The 22,927-nt window shown below is 44.4% G+C and overlaps 1 protein-coding gene across 4 annotated transcripts; it reads left to right on the top strand.

The window, feature by feature from the left end:
• Positions 1-709: 709 nt before the first annotated feature.
• SDR16C5 (short chain dehydrogenase/reductase family 16C member 5) lies at positions 710-21,772 on the top strand. Of its 4 annotated transcripts, none has more exons than XM_033202603.1 (7): positions 710-1,430; positions 5,131-5,477; positions 9,216-9,347; positions 12,378-12,477; positions 14,621-14,765; positions 15,774-15,899; positions 20,190-21,772. In XM_033202603.1, exons 2-7 carry the CDS (start codon positions 5,145-5,147, stop codon positions 20,281-20,283), a joined length of 930 nt encoding a protein of 309 aa, XP_033058494.1. In that variant the 5' UTR covers positions 710-1,430; positions 5,131-5,144; the 3' UTR covers positions 20,284-21,772. The 4 variants fall into 4 exon arrangements, with proteins under 4 accessions (XP_033058494.1, XP_033058495.1, XP_033058498.1 ...); XM_033202604.1 differs by having other exon boundaries at positions 1,035-1,332; positions 20,190-21,715; XM_033202607.1 differs by lacking the exon at positions 710-1,430 and adding an exon at positions 1,485-1,681 and having other exon boundaries at positions 20,190-21,715.
• The last annotated feature ends 1,155 nt before the right edge of the window (positions 21,773-22,927 follow it).

Here is a 22,927-nt window from a genome sequence, read left to right as displayed (position 1 = left end):
TCCTGCAGGCTGGTTGTGGGCTCTGGAGGCACCTGGGGTGCATGTCTATCACCCGCACTGTTCATGAATGTGTCTCCCTTCTCCCTCCAAAGCCCTGCAACTCCCCAGAGCCCCACACAGCAGTGTCGCTGGGTGGTGACGGCTGACCTGAAACCAGTGCACACACACTTACCCCACTCACCTTCCCACATGCTTCGCATAGCTTGCCACAGTTCGCTGCTGCTGCCTAAAGCACACAAGTAACCTCTTAAGTACTGAAAAGACAGTCGAGGGTCTTCCCTGCACCTACTTTTCTAAGTTTATACGACCTGCCTGTTTCCTCTGTCACTCAAATAAAGAACAAATGTGCAGTTCCTCTACTCCAGATCTGTCCCAGATATAGGCTGGCTAAGGCTGCTCTTCGACCCCTCACTACTTTTCCTGTCCTACTCAGCCCCGGCATGAATTTCAAACCCAATCTCATCCTGACTCCCCTGTTTTGCAATGTCTTCAACATCCTATAATTTATTGTCATTTCTGCTCCTCATTGCCCCCAGAAAAGTTCACCCTCTATTATTAGCATCTCAGTGATGTCTTGTGCTTATATTAATTCTTTTACTGATTTATTAATGAATGTTTATCCTTTTTTTTTCTTGACAGATATATCATCGCTGTATTTTCTGGATCGCCATACACCCAGATGCTTAATATATCTGGATTGGGTCAGAGTGCCTGGTGACTCTTACTCTATCTTCATTTCTCAGCTTCATTTTGTTAGAACAAATTTCCTCGCCCTCTTCTCCTAGGCCGCCTGTCAGCGCCGCACCCACTCCCGCCCCTGCCTGCACCCCACCCACTTCCTGGGGACTCCCGAGTCCACGCCTACACCCCTTACCTCCAAGGGGCAAAGAAGCTGTTGACTTAGGATCCCACGTGGAGCAATCAGATGCTGCTGGAGAACTCCCCGCATTGCAGGCTCCAGACAAACGACCTGGCCCCTCCCCCGTGGACGCCTACACTGCTCTTTGTTTTCTAACTCCAGAGTTCCCAGTCTCGGAGTTGTGCCTTGCAAATACCTGGGAAACTTTTCTAGCTAATGGCTGGGCCCCTCCTAACCCAGAAATTCCCATCTAATACTCTGGGGTGCAGCCTAGGCATTGAAACATTAAGCCTAAGAGAAATCCGACGCTCGCATCCAGTTTCCACCACCGAATTTCCAGCTTCTTAAATCTGCGGGTCCAGAAAAAGAAGATAAGAGTGCGGCCCACGTCGCGTGCTGGGGCTACTGCCGGCCCCACCCCCGGCGCTACCGCGGCCGTCCCGCCCTTGGACTTGGCCTCGGGCAGCACCTAGGTAAACACCTGAACCTCACTGAGTTATAAGCCAGCGACTCGGGTGCCTGGGGCAGACAAGGCCGGCTTCTCCGCGGGCAGCTAAGGAGAGTGTCCTGGGTGAGTTGCCAAGGTCGTCGGTCCTGGGTGCTTTCTCACCGAGGAGGTGGCGCTGGCGGCGGTCGGGCGAGGCGGCCCTTTGGGCTGGTTTCACGCTGGGTCGCGCGCAAAGGGGCGCGGGTCGCCGAGCCGCGGCCGGACCCACCCGCGAGCTGGTGAGAACACAGCTCCTCCCGGGAGCGCACGGCTGCAGCGTCCCCGAAGCCCAGGCTCGCGTGGCTATGGCTAACGCAGACACCCCGCCCCCGGAGGTGAGCTGCCAGCCTCCCTCCCCACCCAGAGCAGAGGGCAGGATGCCTCCATGGACCTTCTTCTTCGGTCCGTTCTGCCCAGGTTCTTTGCTCTCTGCTGCTCAGTGAATCCACCTCTCGGGCCCTACCACCCCCATATCGCCCCTTTCAACCCAAGCTGTGATTGTCAGTCTGTCTGCCCTCCCGTTTCGTCCGGGTGCCCTCACCAGAGCCGACTTGCTGCCGCGCACTGGCCTGGGAAGCCGAGGGCGCCTGTTTGGATTGGGTAGGCCATGAGCTAGAGACACCCAGAAACCTGCCAGATTAAATTGTATATGCTCCGTAACATTCTAGGAAAGTCTCTGCAGTAAAATGGAACCGTGCATTCACTCTTGTTTGTAAGTATACTATAACCATATTTCATTGGTATAGCCAGGGATTATTAATTCATTTGCTTAACAGGAACACCAGTGGAAGTTCTAGCCATTAATTATTTTGCTGTCATTCTGTTCCTGGCACTGTTCTAGAAAGGCCTCCATGTTATGGCTGTGCCACATTATTATGGGGACTGAGGAGCAGAGGGGGAGACATGTAAGCTGGGAGGTGTTGGAATCCAAACAATTCCTCTTGCACCCCCTCCCCAACCCTGTGCACCCCACAGAGGACTTTGTGCAGGGCAATGCCTTTTTTTTTTCTAATTTGTTCAAAGGTCTCACACAAGCTAGTAGTGACCACATAACGCTCCTTAATACTTTACCTATATAAACTGGTTTAATTCTCACAGCTCCTCTGTGTGGTAAGTATTCCTATGTACTATTAGAAACTCTCTTTTTAGAGGAGGAAACTGAGGCACAAGAAGGTAAATCATTTCTACCAAAGTTGTAGGGAAAATCAGTGATGTATCTGGAATTCCAAGCCAAACTTTAATCTGTAGACCTCATTGCTTATGTGGGTACCCAGCAGGCACCCTAAACTTCAACTGGGGAGGGGGGGTAACTCAGGCTGACAAGTTCTTAGAAATCTAGTAAGCATCCGCCAAGACAGTGTTAAAAGATGGACATATTTTAGGTCTTGCATCAAGCCAACATTGAGACAGTGAAACACTGAAATCTAGAATGTTCTGACATTAAGAGCGTTCATGTCACCCAGGTCAATGTTGAGACTTCTGGCCACTGCTGAGGTGCTGGAGCCCTGTGATGGGAGAAGTAGACCTCTGTCCCTCTGTGTGAATTCACATAGTGATATAAAAGGGAGTGTGGTGGTCTGACCAACTACCCTTGGTACGGATTTTCCAAAGTTGGCAATGCCCAGGCTGCTGTCTGAGAAGGGTGCCTAGGGTTTCCCATTACTGTGTGCACAGTCTGACCCTCATCCTTGCAGATCCACAGGTACAGGCTCCATGACTGTGTATTTGAAATAAGAGTCCTCTTTCAGGACACCTTCTTTTCCAGTTCTGCAGCGCCTGGGAGGCCTGAACAATCTTCTAAAAGTTACTGTGTGAATGTAAATCAGAGCAGAGATCACAGAGAGTTTGAGGTCTGTTTCATCAAAGCATGGATGAAAATGTCCTTCATTTGACCAGAAGGTCCATGTTCCTTAGAGCCAGCATTCTTATTCTCTGGACAGCCCTGGACACACAGGTCAAACCTGCCTTACAACAAACTATTTTGTCCCTCTGCCAGGAAAGCTATTGCTCAATATCCCTACCTCCCACCATCATCATTTGGATATCCACTCAAAGGGTCACTTTCCAGCAGACCTCTGTTACTTCCTTCCCCAAGCCCAATCTGAATCAGCTCTCCCATCATTCTCTCTACAGCACACTGCACTTTTCTTTATAACACTATGGCTTGTAACAATGTATTTATTTGTTGAATACGTCTCTTCAACTAGATTACTTGGCTCACCTGCACAGAGATTATGAGAGGCTGCTCATCCCCTCAGCTTCAGTGCCCAGATAGAACCAGCACAGGGTGAATACTCAATAAACAGAACACATGAACCAATCTGGCCTGCACCAGCTAACCAGCACAGGGACCCTGAACAAGTCACATACATCTTCTCTCAGATCCTCAGTCTCATCTGTACAATAAGCCAGGAACAACAGCCTGGGTCACATCAACTCTTGACATTTCCTAAGGGTGTGACCACGCACCAAGTCCTCCTGTAGATGAATCTATCCACTCTTACTCATTAACCATAACTAGGCTGACTTCAGCCAAACTGTGAAGTGAAGACCTGCTGTTTTTTCATTACTCCCCTCCCGTCTCCTCACACCTGTGCCTTTGTCTGAGCCTCTCAATTAAGCACCCCATTCAGAGAAGGCTCCTACCCCCAGCACAGTATGCCCTCTGCTAAGTATGTCTTCTGTTCTCATCCTGAAGGAAATAAGACCTTCCCTTCTTTCTCAGCTAGTAGTTAGGAAAGCATTTTATATACTCATTCACACTAAAGTGTGAGTAACTGGTAGCAGGATGTAAGCACTAAGCTCTGTATGAGTTTGTCAAGGGGGGGCCTTTTATTCATTCAGCAGACCTAGTGGGTGCCTTCTTCGTGGGCAGTACTATGAATCTGAGAAATGTGATAGCGTCTGTAAAGCACTGACTATAAGTCAGGCATTGTGGTGATACGTGGAACATTCTCATTTCATCTGCAAAAACACCCTATGCCACGGGACCAGTACAGATGAGGATACCAAGGCCCAGTGTTAGGCCAAGAGGCTCCCCCCTGGGGTTTACAGGTAGGCAGAGGCAGTGCAGGGCAGGAGTCCAGGTCTGCCTCCCCTCTGACCTTTAATCACACAGAATGGTAAGTGATGTGGAGTTGGTGGCGTGGGGACCTCAGAGCCTAGGGAAGGGCTGTCTGGTGCTGACCGCAAATCTGTCGGAAAAGGTCTAGAACATCTGGTTACTTCCTGTCAAATGCTTTCTACAAATAAGATTTTACATTTTCCTCTCAAATCTCAGATTTTATACAGTAATGCAAAATTAAAGAACAATAATGCAAATGAGAAAGCACAAACATCAAAGGAGAGAAAAATAAAGTCAGAGAGGTAGTAATTATGTTATAAACATTGTGATGTGGTCAAGACTTTGAACATAAAATCAGCCAACAGGATTCATGATTATTATGAAGAAAGGCTGACTGTGAAGAATAATGAACTTATTCTTTATGTTAAATTTGGGTGTGGTGGTTACAGTTCCTGGTTAACAAACATTTCTGTTGTATACTGCACGTAGCAGTCATGCAAATAATGTGCTGAGCTTAGGGCCAAGTATGAAAGTTGAGTAAATATAGTCCCTGTGGCTTCCTCCTCCCCCTTTCTGAATTAGGAGTCTGCTACCAGGAGAGCTGTTTAAATCACATATCTCAGTTACTTTCACTATTTCAGAAAATAGGAGCTCCGTGGAGTAAACAACTCAGAGGAAATGGACAAATAAGTCTTCACGTGAATCTGTCTTTCTTCACAGGTGTCAGCCAGAACATGTCTTTTAACCTGCAATCATCAAAGAAACTGTTCATTTTCTTAGGAAAATCACTGTTTACTCTTCTGGAGGCTATGATTTTTGCCTTACTCCCAAAGCAGCAGAAGAACGTTGCTGGTGAAATAGTCCTCATCACAGGCGCTGGAAGTGGACTCGGAAGGCTCTTAGCTTTGCAGTTTGCCGGACGGGGATCTGTGCTTGTCCTCTGGGATGTCAATAAGGAGGGGAATGAGGAAACATATAAGATGGCTCAGGAAGCTGGGGCCGCAAGAGTACACGCCTATACTTGTGATTGCAGCCAAAAGGAGGAAGTGTATAGAGTAGCCGATCAGGTAATTCTTGTGTGTTTACTATTATAATTTTTGACATATATCATGTTCTTTTTCCCTTGCCTTTCTCAGTGCCTGTTAGCCTTTCTCCAGTGTCCCTTTAATGTAGACAAGATTATGGGAGAATGGAAATTGGGATTTTTGAATTCTTATTGTATGCAAGACACTATGCTAACTACCATGTATGTATTGTAACCTTATAAAGTAAAACCCATTATTATCCCCATTTCACAAGTAGGGAGACTAAGGCTTAGGGCAGGTATGTAGCTTACCTAAGAAACACAGCTAGTAAGCAGCAAGACTATAGCTGCCACTTGCGTCTCTTGACACCTGAGTACTTGCTTCTAACATTACACTGCACTGACCATACTGGCCCCCACTATAGTATAAGTTAATGGAGGGATAGAGGCATCCTTCTTTGAGGATAAATAAATCGAGATATAGAGACATTAAATAACCTGTCCAGGGTTCACAGACCTGGTGTGTGATAGAGGCAGGATTTGAATCCATATTCTGTCTGATTTTAAATTTAGGCTGTGTCCACCCCACCTACATTCGAAGTATTGCTCTTAAGTAGTCGTAAGACAATCAAAATCTTTTATTAATCCTAAAGACTCAGCTACGTTGTCTTCTTTGGTGTTTATACAGATACACATAAAGCTTTCAGAAAACCAAAGCTCTGACATGAGGATGGTAAGGATTTTCTTACCATCGTACAGGCACGTGCCCATCCCTCACAAGGAATTTTTTCTTTTCTTTTTTTTTTTTTTTTTTTTTGAGACGGAGTTTCGCTCTTGTTGCCCAGGCTGGAGTGCAATGGCACCATCTCAGCTCACGGCAACCTCTGTCTCCCGGGTTCGAGCGATTCTCCTGCCTCAGCCTCCTGAGTAGCTGGGATTACAGGCATGTGTCATCACGCCCAGCTAATTTTTTTGTGTTTTTAGTAGAGACGTGTTTTCTCCATGTTGGTCAGGCTGTTCTCGAACTCCCAACCTCAGGTGATCACCCACCTCGGCCTCCCAAAGTGCTGGGATGACAGGTGTGAGCCACTGTTCCTGGCCTAAGGATTTTTGTGTCCTCACATTGGCTTAGGTACTTCACTCATCACTCTCCTGGGACACTTTGTGCCTCCCAGAATTGCCCAACTTATTGAGAAGGGAGGAACCAACCAAACCTGCCGTGAGCAGCCTGACTACATTGTAAAGTTACTCCATAGTTTCTAGGCTCAACCAGGATTTCCTTGCTAAGGTTTGCAGGTCCCTGGCGGGTAAGTTTATGACTTTCAAGTTTGTCTTTACATTTTACCTCTCTGCTACCAGCATCTCCAACCACAGGCTGCCCAGTACAGGCTGGAGATCCACACCTGACAAGTTTGCTCAGCCTACACTGGGCCCACTCTTCCAAGCACAGCTGATCTCACAAATTTAGCTACTTAGAAGTTAAACACCTGGCATGTTGACTTACACTGACTACAATTTATCTGGCCAGCCTTAAGCAATAATTGGTTGATATTCAAACAACGAAGATTGTTAGCTATGGGATAAACTAGTATGAAGCACTCTATAAATAATTACCTCCCTTTCCCTTTCCCCTGTAACGGTGATTTAGTTCTGCCCCAGCTGCTTGACTTCAGAAATAGCCAAACATGTCATTACCAGCTTATTATTCAGGTTTTATCACTGTGAGGTCTTGGAGGGAATTACTTATGTGCTCCTCTGAATTCAGGGGAAGGAAATTACTCCCCATCCATATAAACCCACCATTTCCACTTTTTATTCTGGATAGAAGGGAAAGTACCAGAGAATCTTTTTTTTTTTTTTTTTTTGAGATGGAGTCTTGCTCTGTCGCCAGGCTGGAGTGCAGTGGCGCGATCTTGGCTCACTGCAACCTCCGCCTCCCAGGTTCAAGCGATTCTCCTGCCTCAGCCTCCCGAGTAGGTGGGACTACAGGCACGTGCCACCACACCCAGCTAATTTTTGTATTTTTAGTGGAGACAGGGTTTCACCATGTTGGCCAGGATGGTCTCCATCTCTTGACCTCGTGATCCGCCCACCTCAGCCTCCCAAAGTGCTGGGATTACAGGCATGAGTTACCATGCGCGGCCAATACCAGAGAATTTTTAAGAAGTAGCCCATAGACAAGCAATCAAAGAGAAAGCTTTCAGAGTGATATGACAGTGTTTTGTCTCTGCTGAGTCTCCGATAACTTTGAAAGCTTGTATCCCTAGGCCATAGCTTAGCCTTGAGTTCAGGAGTCCATCCTTGGAAAGAAGAAAACCAGCCAGTTGATGAAAACAGGACAGGCAGATTCTAATCTGTGCTGTGTGTTTAAAATATATACAGTCATGCACCATATAATGACATTTTGGTCAATGATGGACCATATACAAAATGGTTGTCCCACATTATGGGACAGATTATTACAGTATTTTTACTGTCCCAATGTTCTATGTTTAGATACACAAATACTTACCAATGTGTTAACAGTTGCCTGCAGTGTTCAGTGTAGTAACACACTGTACAGGTAGGTAGCCTAGGAGCAATGGCTACCTTAGCATATGCCCTAAGATGTGTAGTAGGCACACATCTAGGTTTATTAAGTATGCTCTGTGATCTTCACACAGCAACCAAGTCACCTAACAATGCACTTCTCAGAATGTATCTCCATTGTTAAGTGATTTATGACTGTATTTTCTTTTTTCCTCCATTTACTCCCTGACCCAGCCCCTTCTTCATTTGTGCAAAGTCTTGATCTATACCACATTTGGCTATAATGAAGCTATTCTTATGTCCCATCACATTGATTAAAATGAAATGCCACATACAGAGCACAGAACAAAGTTACTACCCACTGAGTAGAAGAACAGCTGTAACTGTAAATAGAAAGTAGCATTTCGATAATGGACTCATTTTAAGAAAAGAAAAACAGGAAAAGCACATCAAAACTTGATCTCTGGAGGCCGGGCACGGTGGCTCACACCTGTAATCCCAGCACTTTGGGAGGCCAAGGCGGGTGGATCACAAGGTCAGGAGATTGAGACCATCCTGGCTAACACAGTGAAAACCCGTCTCTACTAAAAATACAAAAACAAAATTAGCCGAGTGTGGTGGCGGGCACCTGTAGTCCCAGCTACTTGGGAGGCTGAGGCAGGAGAATGGTGTGAACCCGGGAGGCGGAGTTTGCAGTGAGCTGAGATCGGGCCACTGCACTCCAGCCTGGGCGACAGAGGGAGACTCCATCTCAAAAAAAAAAGAAAAGAAAAACTTGATCTCTGGTGCACTGTAGACTCAGCAATGGAAATAAACCAAACTGTATTTATTCATTTTAGACGCAGTCTCACTCTGTCACCCAGGCTGGAGTGCAGTGGTGTGATCTTGGCTTACTACAACCTCTACCTCCCTGGTTTAAGCAATTCTCCTGCCTCAGCCTCCCGAGTAGCTGGGACCAGAGGCACGCACCACCATGCCTGGCTAATTTTTGTAATTTTAGTAGAGACAGGAGTTTGCCATGTTGGCCAGGCTGTTCTCAAACTCCTGTCCTCAAGTCACCCACCTGCCTCAGCCTGCCAGAGTGCTGGGATTACAGGTGTGAGCCACTGCGCCTGGCCGCAAGTTGTATTTTTAGAGTGCATAAACTCAGTATGAATTAACCAGGATAAAAAAAACATAAAACTGTGGGAAAATAAAACCTAGATCATATAAGGAATTACTACATTGGTGATGTTGCTCTTATTCTTTTCAGGTTAAAAAAGAAGTCGGCGATGTTTCCATCCTAATCAACAATGCCGGAATCGTAACAGGCAAAAATTTCCTTGACTGTCCAGATGAGCTTATGGAAAAGTCATTTGATGTGAATTTCAAAGCACATTTATGGGTAATAATTGTTTCTTCTCATAATAAATGTAAAGTTACTCTGACATTTAGAAGTACTTTCCTCTTGCTCTTTTACAATGTTATTAGCCTCTAAGTAAAGCAGAGACTTCTCAACCTTGTCCTGGTCTACGCAGTTGTCCTCTTCTGATGCCGCTTAATCTATAGCCCCCAAGACCTCTGCTCAGGGAATCCTACAAGGACAGAACTGTCCTCATGGTCCTGCTACCATGTATTGATTAGCTGCAAATGTTAGGGAATACTCCAGGTGGCTCACATATTTTCCTTAAAACACCTTGGTAAGATAAGGGATCATAGAACTTAAAAGATTTGCTCCAGGTTACTAAACTTTAGTTTAGCGGGTAACTAAACTTAGACAGGACCAGGGTAGCATTGTAATTTGCCTAAGCTGGGACACTTTTGGAAGTGAAATTCAGCATTATTAATGAGCAAGTGTTAATCAGGTCTGTTATGGGCAAACCAAAACCTACAGTCAACTTGGTTAGTACCCAACCAGAGAAATTAGAGGTTCCACTGGTAACCCGGGTTACCACCTGCCACCAGCACTAAAAGCACAGTCCTGACTTCTAAAGCTACCCACTCAATTCCAGAAGTTGCATTTTTCTGGCCTGTGCTGAAACCAGCCATCTCAGACCTCCCCACACTGTGCATGCACCCTCTTGCTGCCTCTCCCAGCTTTTATTAAAAGTTTACTTTTATTTTACTTTATCATTTTATTTTAATTTTTTTGAGACAGAGTTTCATTCTGTCTCCCAGGCTGGAGTGCAGTGGTGCGATCTCAGCTTCACTGTAACCTCCGCCTCCTGGATTCAAGCGATTCTCGTGCCTCAGCCACCTGAGTAACTGGGATTACAGGTGCGTGCCACCACATCCAACTAATTTTTTGTGTTTTTAGTAGAGACAGGGTTTTGCCATGTTGGCCAGGCTGGTCTTGAACTCCTGGCCTCAAGTGTTCCATCTGCCTCGCCTCCCACAGTACTGGAATTACAGGACTTTTGACCTGTTTGGTTGCAGCCCTGTTCATAGCTCATCATTCCTGGGCAAGGCTGTCTCCTGGGAGTCTTTGCTGGAGATTTCTGAGCTCCTCCTCAATTCTCCTCACACTTTTCTGCCCAACTCTTCTTTAGCAGCCTTCAAATGTAGTTTGAAATTTGTAGATTTTCTGTCCCCAATTTCCACCAAAAATGTAGTGGTGCTGGTGCTATTCTTGGTGTTTTGTAAAGTTTTCAGGAGAAGAATGGAAAGATTCAGAATTTAGTGGCTACCACGTTCCTACAGGAGCTACTGCAAATGATTTATCTTGTCCCAATTGTCCCTCTCTTTGGTGCTTGCTTATACTCATATATAGTTGGAATGAAAATAAAGACCATGGTCCCTGGAAGTCTCCACTCCCATGGCTTTTGTGTTCTTTTTTTTTTTTTTTTTTTTTTTTTTTTTTTTTTTTTTTTTTTTGAGATAGAGTCTCACTCTGCTGCCAGACTGGAGTACAGCGGCACAATCTCGGCTCACTGCAACCTCCACCTCCCGGGTTCAAGCAATTCTTCTACCTCAGCCTCCCAAGTATCTGGGACTACAGGCACGCACCACCATGCCCAGCTAATTTTTGTATTTTTAGTAGAGACAGGGTTTCGCCATGTTGGCCAGGCTGATCTCAATCTCTTGAACTTGTGATCCTCCCACCTCGGCCTCCCAAAATGCTGGGATTACAGGTGTGAGCCACTGCACTCGGCCTGACTCTGTGTTCTTTGCCTACCTCTCTGTTTTTCCCCAGGTGCCTTCATGTTCTCGCTCTCTCTCTGCTCCCCCTCTCTTTCTCTCTTTCTTCTTCTCCTTCTACCTTCCTTCCTCCTCCTCCTCCTTCTTCTTTTTCCTCTTCTCCTTCTTCTTCTCCCTCCTCCCTCCTCCTTCCTCCTCCTTCTTCTTTCTCCTTCTTCTTCCTCCGACTCCAACTCCTCCTCTACTTCCTCTTTTTCTTCCTCCTCCTCCTCCTCCAATGCTGGTGTTTCCCTGGCTCCTACCACTCCTCATGTCCTCTCACTCCCTTTACTTCTTCTGGGCAAGTTCATGTACATTCTTTAAGCATCTGCACGTTGCCAGGCACAAAGACAGTGACTCAATTGCTAGAGTGTCCGAGAGCCACCTGAAGGCTGGGCTCTCAAAGGCAGTATGCCTACTGAGAAGTGTCCCAACTCATGGCAGACCCTGGATTGTTTGCTGCACTGCTTCCTTTTGCTTTGTTTTGATTTCCCACCTCTCTCTACCTGTTAGTTTCTCTCTGAGACTTATTGCAATGCAGGCAAACAAAGTTTGGCCTTTGTAAGAGATCCCTTTTCTCACCTCCATGTCTTTGGATGTGATTAGTTACTCCTTTGTTGCAGAAGATCTCTTCTTCAAAAGCTCGTTTCTGTCTCCTTTACGTTCTTTCTCCAGGCCCCCAATCAATGGTGAAGGTGTTGGATAGTATATAGATGTGACCTCTTTCTAATAGATATTCTGTTTTATGAAATGGAACAAAAATAAGAAACTTATTTTAAAGAGTAGAGATGAGTTTAAAACAAAGTGCTCTTTTAAAATTGAAGTCAACAACCAGATGTCCTGTGAACAATGTTCAGGGAAAATTTGAAACTCAAAAATCAAGCTAAGGAGAGAGAAGGCAATCTAAATCTAAAGCATCATGTTTGTGAGGTTTGGGGTTGTGGCTGCCACAACAAAGATTTTCCCATACTCCTTCAATTCTTGTCTTAATATTGTGTTGTTAAAAGTCAAATATGAGCACAAACGTAAGTCTGAGTAAATTATTTTAATAATACTGGAATTGCCATAAAAAATTGATCTAACAGGTTAAATAAGTTAAAATGATTGCTTTCCAGATGTTTAAGTTTTTATATCCCCATACCTTCAGATATTTTATGGGCTGAAAAAAAAGATTTTTTGATCACAACGAGTATATAAATATCTGATAAAATTATACAATGTGGCATTAAACATTAAAATTTTTCCTTTGTCTTCTTAGACTTATAAAGCCTTTCTACCTGCTATGATTGCTAATGACCATGGACATTTGGTTTGCATTTCAAGTTCAGCTGGATTAGTTGGAGTAAATGGGCTGGCAGGTAAGAAAAACGTAGCCATTTACAATTGCAAAATTCCCTATAACTTTAACTTGCATAATAGCTCTGAATAATTAGCACTGACTTGATGTCCTAGTGATAAAGAATAATAAGCTAAAAAGTATAGTCAATAAGTGGTTGATAACTTCATCATGTAGCAAAACCGCCCATCAGATAGACTTATGTGAAATTGGACTGTGCCCTTTGGAATCATTAGGTCTTATGCAGTCCCCTTTGTTTAAAAGAGAGAGAGGCCTCACTGATAATTTTTTTGCACAAGTGATCAACATAACAACTGTCCCCCAAACTTCACACTGACACTGTCACAGGATGGTAAGGAGGATGACCCTGTCTTCTCCTGAAGTTTCCTTTAAGTGATCTCCCCACTGCTGTGAGTTTGGATAAAGTTTCTTCACCTCAAGAAACCTAAAGTTAACTGCTTTGTTTTTCCACTGGTTGAAGACCTGCAGGAAGTGGTGGGCATTTTCATCTCCCTTGCAACAGCCAACTGACTTGACAGTAGCAGTGGGGAGGAGGCAAAGAGATCCTTTGAGAGCCTCAACCAAGGAGGCCCAACTTGGGAGCTGGCTCTAGAAGACACAGAAATCTTGACCTAACCTACCATGGCATCCCCTAGAGCAAATGTCCCATGTCCTGGCTTACAAGGGTTGCTAAAACTCATCCAACAGAACTGTAGCAGCAACGTTCGGGTAACAGATAAGCCACTTTGCCAGTTCGGTGGTTCCTAATGCTTTGAAGCAAAGTGGCATAGTTCAAGATTCACAAAACCAGTCTTAGCTCAGTATGTCCATCACATGAATAGGTTTTTCAGAACCACCAGTCACCCTAAATATCACCAATCTATCCTCCTTATGTCCCAGGACTTCCCTTCCTCTCTCCTTCTTAGAACTTATCAGGTATTATTCTTACCTCTCTCTTATATATCTGTTAAGTCACGGGCCTTTGAAATCATTCAGGTATATTTATAGCTCCTTATCAATCCTTTTCAGACAGAATATTCCTGTCTTCAGATACAGGACTCTCCCACCCGCAGCTCATCTTAGAAACAAATGTAAGCCTTTTGTATTTCCCATCGTGTGAGTCTTTACTCCCCTGCATCAGAACCACCAGGGATGCCAGTTTAGCATGCAGATTCCTTGGGTCATGGGCCATATCTGCTCATCAGAATCTCAGGGGTCAAGGGACTCAGCTGCATTTATACCTGATGATTTCAATTACCCTAGAAGCTGCTCTGGACTCCTCCTCCCCCTTCCCAGTCTCTAGCCTCTGATCCACTGTCTGGACAGCACTGGGGCTGTCCAATTGGGACAACCCAATGCCTGGCATTTATAAACTGGCTCTTGCCAGTTGCAGTAGCTGCACCGTAACATAGCAAGTTTAAATATGCCTCCTCTGAATGTGTGGGGCAAAGGAAAGTGTTAATGCACCTCAACGCCATTTCTTCTCCAAACATTTTCACTTAAGTCAATTGAATAGTCAGATGTTTTGTTAAAACAAGTATGATTAAAGACAAAAAGTTCAAAATGGACACAAGTGCCACTTTCCATTCCTCCCTCTGCCCCCACCCTGCATTTTCAAGGTATTGAAGAGGTGGAGGTTGAAGCTACCAAGCCCTTTGTTTTGTTTGTTGTTGTTGTTGTTTTTCTGGAAGTGAAGGAAAGAGTTATAGTTGGAAGAAAACTTGATCTGAGAATCACAACCCATGCTGGCCTCTCTTGCCTAGATTCCTATATCAGTTAGTGTTTTGTTTCTTCTTTTGAATGTCTTCATGCCCCAATGGGATTGCAATTTTTTGAGACAGGGCCCCATGTAAGAACTAGCACAGGGGCTCACAATGCATTGACTTGCTAGTAAAGTCCAGCAGTGTGACCTGAGGCAGGATCTCTGCAGCCCTTCTTGTGCTGGGCCTCACTTGATCATTGTCAACTGACCCTGATCTTCAGTTAACCATGTCCCTTCCCACTCCCTACTCACTTCTTCCAGTGGGAGTAGACCAAGATTACACAAAAGGAGAACTCTGAAATTGTTTTCTTATTTTCTGCTGCTGTTAGCGTTATGGGTAGACCTTAAGGTAATGCCATTTTAAAACTTTGGAATAGACATGATCATGCTTTGTGTTTTGCAGATTATTGTGCAAGTAAATTTGCAGCTTTTGGGCTTGCTGAATCTGTATTTGTAGAAACATTTGTTCAAAATCAAAAGGGGATCAAAACCACAATTGTGTGCCCCTTTTTTATAAAAACTGGAATGTTTGAAGGTTGTACTACAGCGTAAGTATACCCTTTAATTTCACAGAATCAACACTCTTAAAAATGATTTGCTATCTATTTTATTTTGTTCTGTTTTTTAAAGTTGTTCAAAATATATTGTTCTGGGATTCAGTATGATTTATAAATGGTCTTAGAATTCTGAGGTTTTTCTTAGTATGTGTTTGTGTGAAGGAAACCAAGTTGAATGGGAATGGTTTATCAAGGCAGTGTCTCTCTGATAGCCCCCCAGGCCCTGCATCTGCTCCTCCATCTCCCAGGCTTTCCTGTCCACATCCCCTTCCTGCCGTACAATCCCATTATGCCCCCTCTCTGATTCCAGGAGGACTGGCAATCATTGGAGAGACACTATCTTGGTCATACAAAAGGAGTTGCTATAATGAACTATCATACACTAGGTGGCTTAAACAAGAAAAATGCCTTTCTCACAGTTCTGGAGGCTAGAAGTCCAAGACTAAGGTGCTGATAGGCTCTTCTCACACAGGCATTAATCCCATTCATGAGGGCTCCACAATGGTGACCTAGCTACACCTCAAAGGCCCCACCTCCAAATGCCATCACATTGGGAGTTTAGGCTTCAACATGTGAGTTTTGTGGGGGACACAAATACCCAGGCCATAGCAGTCACAGACGCCGAATTCTGTATCTCATGGAGACTACAGGCAATGTGTTTTCAACAGCTTGCCTTACAAATATTTGGAATATTTGTTTAATATGATTTCACATATATGTATATTGTAATATCAGTGTGTTAATGAGAATCACTTTTCATTTCATATTTTAGTTATGTTACTACTGATTGACACATTTTAGTTATGTTACTACTGATTAACACTGCTGCATTGACACATTGGCAATAAAGGAGTAAATATAAAAATAAATGAAATTTGAAAGGGAAAGAAAAAAGTGATAACGTCTTAAAACCTTTTATCCCTAATTTGAAAAATTATCTTTATTTGTAAATTTGGCCTTTGGGTTTTTTTTTTTAATTGTTGTCATTTTATATTCTAGCTGTCCATCTCTGTTGCCAATTCTGGAACCAGAATATGCCGCAGAAAAAATAGTAGAAGCTATTCTACAAGAAAAAATGTACCTTTATATGCCAAAGTTTTTATACTTCCTGATGTTTCTTAAAAGGTAATTACATTAGTTTCTATTACTTCCCTAACATGCCAATCTAAAGTTTACTCCAAATCCCACCAGGAGAAGCCACTTTAAAAATACCTGATAAATTAAAATTCATTCATTTAATTTTGTTAAGTCCTGTTAATTCTATCATTGTGACCATTTCTGACACAATACCAAATTTATATAGTTGCAGTGCCCCCCATGAGTCAAGAAAATGGGGTCTAACCCTTCCTGCCACCTTAGTATCGAATTATTCTGAAAAAGAAGTGGATGTACTGGCAGATAGAAAGATTGAAATGATCATTTTTAGGAGAGATTTTCTTGTGCTCATGATAAAATAATCCTGTTGGAATAGATATTGTATCCATGCCTCCTCAGGTACAGGGCCCCAAAGTCAAGGCCAGACAGTAAACCAAGTGCTACAGAAATTTGTGGTATGGGTACGATTAGTAATACATAATAAATTCGAACTCTTAGGATGGTTAAAGAATTTGAGGGAAAAAACGTAAAACCACCTCTTAAAAGCACAAGAAAGGGCTGGGAGCAGCGGCTCACATTTGTAATCCCAGCACTTTGGGAGTCCAAGGTGAGAGGATTGTTTGAGGTCAGGAGTTCGAGACTAGCCTGGGAAACAAAGCAAGACCCTATCTCTACAAAAATAACAAATAAGCCAGGCAATGGTAGTGCAAGCCTGTAGTCCCAGCTACTTAGGAGCCTGAGTCAGGAGGATTGGTTGAGCCCAGGAGTTTGAGGCTGGTACACACCTATAGTCCCAGCTAGTCAGGAGGCTGAGGCAGGAGGATTGCTTGAACCCAGGGCTTTGAGGCTGCAGTAAGCCATGATCAGACCACTGCACTCCATCTTGGCAACAGAGTGAGACTCTGTCTCTTAAAAAATAAAAAAAAGTACACGGTGACATGGAGGCTGAGGCAGGAGAATCGCTTGAAACGGGAAGGCAGAGGTTGCAGTGAGCTGAGATCACGCTGTTGCCCTCCAGCTTGGGCAACAAGAGTGAAAACTCCATGTCAAAAAAAAAAAAACAGTAGAAAAAGCATTCTTGTGCACCCTTCCCTGCTCTCCATGGAGTTTCAGTGCTGAAATTCATAGGTACTGAATGAGCATTTGACCCGGTTACAAGGATAGTGGTGCGCTGCTAATTCCTGTTACCTCAATTCATTTTCTAGACTGTAACAGGTCATCTAGTTAAATCTTTCTTCACTGGGCTTTCTGCTCTGTGAGGAAGCACCTTGAGTTGAAATCTGCCTCGTTTGAACTTCACCTCATTGGTTTGTGCTTCTCCCTCAGCCCCATGTGCAATTCCATCAGTCTTGCCAATGACAATTCCTAGTTATTTGAAGATAGATTATACCTCACATCCACTACATGGCCAGCAGCCATTGCCCATCCAGTGTACAGAAATTTATTTTCTTATTAGCTAATTATCTCTACTTTGTGCAATGAACCAAATGTCATTCTTGCATCCTATCATTTCTCCAGGCTTCATCTGGCACAGGAGGGGTCAGAATGCCTGACTGAGGCTCTGTGGGACAGAGCAAAGGATCCTTGATAAGCAATTAGAAATCCAGGCTTATGATCCCACTATTTACTAAGCCTGTGACTCTGAGCATGCCCTTTATTCTCCAGGTTTTGGCTTCTTCATTTGCAATGTAGAGACAATGTTTGTCATAGCTTGTAGATTCATGTAATGCACTGTTTATTGGGCAGGGTGTGCATTCACAACACATTAAGTTCTTTTTGCTTAATAGATAGCAGATTATAGTATAGTAATGCCAATGGTAAGAACATGGAACTTAATTTTTCTACTTTGAATAACTGTGGAGATTATGTTTAGTTTTATGACATACTAGTTACGGGACATGTTTTGAGAGAGGATTAGATAGCTGCTGAGTAAGCCAAAGGCAAGGTGAAGAAACTCAGTAAAGGCAGTCACATCAAACACTCCACCAAACATTCATTCAGCAAACATTCAGAGAGTGCTGTGTGTGTCATGAATCACCCACTATCCAAGGATCTGCGCTCAGGGTTACAGCAAAGAACAAGACAAACAGTGGTCCCTGCCCATGTGGAAATCACTTCCTGTGGGGTGAGGGGACAGAAAAGAAACAAAAAAAAAAAAAGTAAAGTAAAAGAAAAGACCATAAGTGCTCTAAAGAAATATAAAGCAGGGGCCGGGCGCGGTGGCTCAAGCCTGTAATCCCAGCACTTTGGGAGGTCGAGACGGGCGGATCACGAGGTCAGGAGATCGAGACCATCCTGGCGAACACTGTGAAACCCCGTCTCTACTAAAAAATACAAAAAACTAGCCGGGCGAGGTGGCGGGTGTCTGTAGTCCCAGCTACTCGGGAGGCTGAGGCAGGAGAATGGCGTGAACCCGGGAGGCGGAGCTTGCAGTGAGCTGAGATCCGGCCACTGCACTCCAGCCCCGGCGACAGAGCAAGACTCCGTCTCAAAAAAAAAAAAAAAAAAAGAAAGAAATATAAAGCAGGAAAGGGAAAAAAGGAAATCCCACAGTGGGAGGTAGATGGGTGCAAGTTGAGTTTTACTTTTTTTTCTTTTTTCTTTTTTTTTTTTTTTTGAGATGGAGTTTCGCTCATCACCCAGGCTGGAGTCCAATGGCGCGATCTTGGCTCACTGCAACCCCCACCTTCCCGAGTTCAAGTGATTCTCCTGTCTCAGCCTCCCGAGTAGCTGGGATTACAGGTGTCTGCCACCATGCCTGGCTAATTTTTGTATTTTTAGTAGAGTCGGGGCGTCACCACATTGGCCAGGCTGGTCTCGAACTCCAAGTGCTGGGATTACAAGCGCGAGCCACCATGCCTGGCCAAGATTTACGTTTTTTTTTTAATTTTACTTATTTAATTTTTTTTGGAGACAAAGTCTTGTTCTGTCACCCAGGCTAGAGTGCAGTGGTGTGATCATAGCCCACAGCAGCCTCAAACTCCCAGGCGCAAGTCATCCTCCCACCTCAGCCTCCCAAATAGCTGGGACTATAGTTGTGCACCATTATGCACAGCTAATTTATTTTTATTTTTTTAGAGATGGGGTCTTGCTATATTGCCCAGGCTGGTCTCAAATTCCTGGCTTCAAGCAATCCTCCCACCTCAGCCTCCCAAGGCGTTGGGATTACAAGCATAAGCCACCACATCTCAGCGAGATTTAATTTCTTTTTTCTTTTGAGACAGACTTTTGCTATGTTGCCCAGGCCAGAGTGCAGTGGCATGATCATGCCTCACTGCAACCCCCCACCTCCTGGTTTCAAGCAATTCTCCTGCCTCAGCCTCTTGAGTAGCTAGGATTACAGGCATGTGCCACCACGCCTGGCTAATTTTTGTGTTTCTAGTAGAGACAGGGTTTCACCATGTTGGCCAGGCTGGTTTCAAACTCCTGACATGATCTGCCTGCCTCGGCCTCCCAAAGTGCTGGGATTATGGGCATGAGCCACCACGCCCAGCCTGTGAGATTTAATTTTAAGAGTGGTGTTTAATGGGTGGGGGGAGTCTCATAAAGAAGGTAGTATTTGACCAGAGACTTGAAACTGTGGAGGGGATGAACCACTTGGAGATCTTGGGGTGCCCAAACAGGGGAACAAGGAGCATGGGGTCCTTTCCTTTACTCCCCACCTTAGGATGAGTCTCAGGTTTCCTTTGCCTGCTTTGTTTCCTTGCTCTGCAGTATTGAGTGCTAAGGCCAGTGGAGCAGAGTGCTCTGTTGGGATGATGATCATGCATATATATGGCTTTGCAGAGGGGCAGACGGGGATGGAGAAAATGAACAGTGTTAGTTGAGTCTTGCCCAAGGTTTGAGGAGTTATTGCATCTCATCCTCATAGTAGTCCCAGAAAGGCAGATTGATGACCTCATTTTACAGCTGAGAAAATTGAGGTCTGTGAGCTGAGTCAGTTGCCTAAGGTGGCATTGCAAATGACAGAGCTAGGATTCCAGCCAGGCTCATCTGCCCCCAAAGCCCATGCCTACACCACAACACTTCACTGCTTCCTCTGTGTCATTGTACAGTGGAGTGATGCTTTGGAAACCGAAATGAGAAGTGAATTGAATAACTTAAGTAAAGCCACAAAACCTGTCAAGGCCCTGGGCAAGTGTCCTCTGATACAGTGAAGAAGGCCCGGTGACCCTGAGGCAGGTAGCAGTCAGGCTGCATAGTGTGTGCATGACTGAATGACTGCATCTGCCGCAAGAGGTGACACTGCTTTTCAGTAGAGGTGGTAAAGAGGCTTTCATGAATGATAATCACGAAAGTTTATTCTTGTGTTCTCTTTAGCTTTTTGCCCCTCAAGACAGCACTGCTTATAGGTGACTATCTTGACATCTTTCATGCAATGGATGGCTTTCTTGAACGAAAGAAGAAGCTCTAAGGACCAACTCTATGGCTGAGGTCATCTGATACACAATGTTACGTAATGTGTACTTCAATGAAGAAAAGTATTTTTGTCTGACAGTGGAATGTAGCTGGAGACCAAAAGTACCACTCCTGTTCTGTTATCTGGACTAGAATTTTCAACCAACGCATTTGAAAATAATGTTGCTATCACCTATTAGGTTGAGTTTTGGTTTTTTCTTTTGCTATTTGTTTTCCAAAAATAAAGACAGCCCATTTTTGTCATTTCCATTTGCCACAGATGTAAGAAAGTGATAAGCCATGGCCACAAGCTGCCCTGAGCTTTTTGGTCGTTGGGGAGGTGGCTCAAATGGAGCCGGTGGCTGTGGTTAACCTGCACTGGGGAGCAGGGCGGAGGGGCGAAGAGGACATGTGGGTATCCAGTCAGAATGCCCTCTCTCCAGAGGACACACAGCTCTGGATTCCCACCTCCTTGCTCTCCGCTCTGGCCTTTTTGAACCTGTACCACCTAATAGAGAAAAGCCCCGCCTCAAATGCCCTTCTTTCCAAAACAGCTACACAAATACTTATTTCTGAATGCCCTCCTGGATACGCAGACTGAGTGCCAGTCTGGCTAAAGGCCCATCCAGCACCATTGTCCCTAAGAGCCTTACTGGGCATTCCCTGAACCCCCCTCAGAGGCGGTGATCCTAGACCAAACTCTTAAATAGAATCACTTTTGTTTCCTAGAAGAGATCAAAGAGTGGTTGCTTCTTATTTTGAAGATGAAATTCTACCAAGTTAGGTTTTTTGCTATCTGTTGATCCAAAAAATATATTCGTGCAATTAACTTTAAGTGTTTAACTTAGTATTTCAAGTTGGGATTCAGGTTGAGGCATTTTCCTGCAGAATGGGCAATTTTATGCATTTACATTCATCAGTGCTGCCCTCACTTCGGATCTATTGTATTCTTACAGTTTAATCAACTGGCAAAGTGCTTTCATGCTTTGGAGATTAACTACAAAAGCAAGATTAAGAAAAATATGTTAATTACCATATCCCTGGAACTCCTTCTCAGGCTGGCGGGGGCAGCCTTGCAAGAGAAACAGCAGCCTTTGTCTCTTCCCTCTTGTGGGGAGCAAGGAAGGGATGAGCGGTACCTTGGGAGACCCTGTAAAAGTCTAAAGAATTGAGAATTTGACTATCTTGGGGGTAAAATGCTGTCATAGGGGCAGTGATCTCAGGGAGTGTAAACGCTGGAATCCACTGTGGTCTGATTTACCTTGAGTGGCCTCCACAAACATGACAGCCCTGTCCTGTATTTCCTTTCCATTCAGAAAGCCTTAAAAAAAAAAAAAAACTTGTTTTATGATAATACTATAAGAATCATAACTCAACATTTACTGTGTCTGGCAGCAAATTAAGTATTTGACAAATGTTATTTCATTAAACAAGACTGTCAATCATTACTCAAAGAATGATGAAGGTATTTGGTGTATGTCAAAGAATAAAGGCATTTTATTTCACAGAGTGACATCTTACTCCACTGTAGATGTGTACTGAGAGGATAACAAAGGCCCTCTTAGAGTCACCCACCGACGTTCCAAATCCTTGGTTAACAAGGTTAATTAAGAAAGAAGCACAATATTGCTGTAATATTACAATTCCAGAAGCGTATCTTCTAGGGTCCTGTCTATTTAGTTGAAGAATAAAGCTCAGACTCTTCGAGGATTCAGTACAACAAAGGTCCAGGAGCACTGCAGGCATCCCCCACATCATAACATCATTAATAGCAATTATTTCTAATTGGAGTGCATCTTGGCTGGACTGTGACAAAGCCCTGAAATTCAACTGTGGTTTTACAATACCCATAAAATTGTCTAAACAAATTCAGATTTACTTGAGACACTTCTATGAGAAGAGACCACATGTAAATTAGAGGATTCTAGAGGCCACTAAATAACAAGGTGATTTAATGCCCTGGGGAGCGAGGAGTGCTCTCAGCATGTGTGTCATGCCCGTTTCCATCCGATATTTAGTCCTAATGAAACCATGACCAAGAGCGCAACACCTAAGCAATCCTGAGGAAACGGAGGGACACAGGGCCAGGGCTGTGCCCCATGCCTGGGCATTCTGCCCTGCAGGGCGCATCTTCCAGGATCTTGTACTCACTGAGCTGCTCCAAAGCAGAGAAGAATTCTTGGTGTAAGAAGGAGTTTGACTGGGTAAAAATGTGTGCCACACACTGTGTGTGTATGTGTGGTTTTACATTGTGATGCTGTCTTAGTCCACTGGCTGTGTGTGTGTGTGTGTGTGTGTGTATGTGGTTTTACATTGTGATGCTTAGTCCACTGGGGTGTGTGGGGGTGTGTGTGTGTGTGTGGTTTTACATTGTGATGCTTAGTCCACTGGGGTGTGTGGGGGTGTGTGTGTGTGTGTGTGTGGTTTTACATTGTGATGCTGTCTTGGGCCACTGGGGCCACCATAACAAAATGCCACAAATTGGGTACTTTAAACAACAGAACTTTAATTCTCATAATTCTGGAAGCTGGGAGTCCAAGATCAAGGTGGCAGCTGATTCATTTTCTGGTGAGGGCTCTCTTGCTGGCTTGTGGAGAGAGAGAGAGAGAGAGGGTGGGAGGGAAGGAGGGAAGGGGAAGGGAGAGGAGGGGAAGGGAGGG

The sequence above is a fragment of the Trachypithecus francoisi genome, unplaced genomic scaffold (genome assembly GCF_009764315.1).
Source record: "Trachypithecus francoisi isolate TF-2019V2 unplaced genomic scaffold, Tfra_2.0 Lachesis_group7, whole genome shotgun sequence".
Lineage (NCBI taxonomy): Eukaryota > Metazoa > Chordata > Mammalia > Primates > Cercopithecidae > Trachypithecus > Trachypithecus francoisi.
The sequence above is the reverse complement of the archived record's forward strand: the minus strand, read 5'-3'. Positions and strand labels throughout refer to the sequence as shown.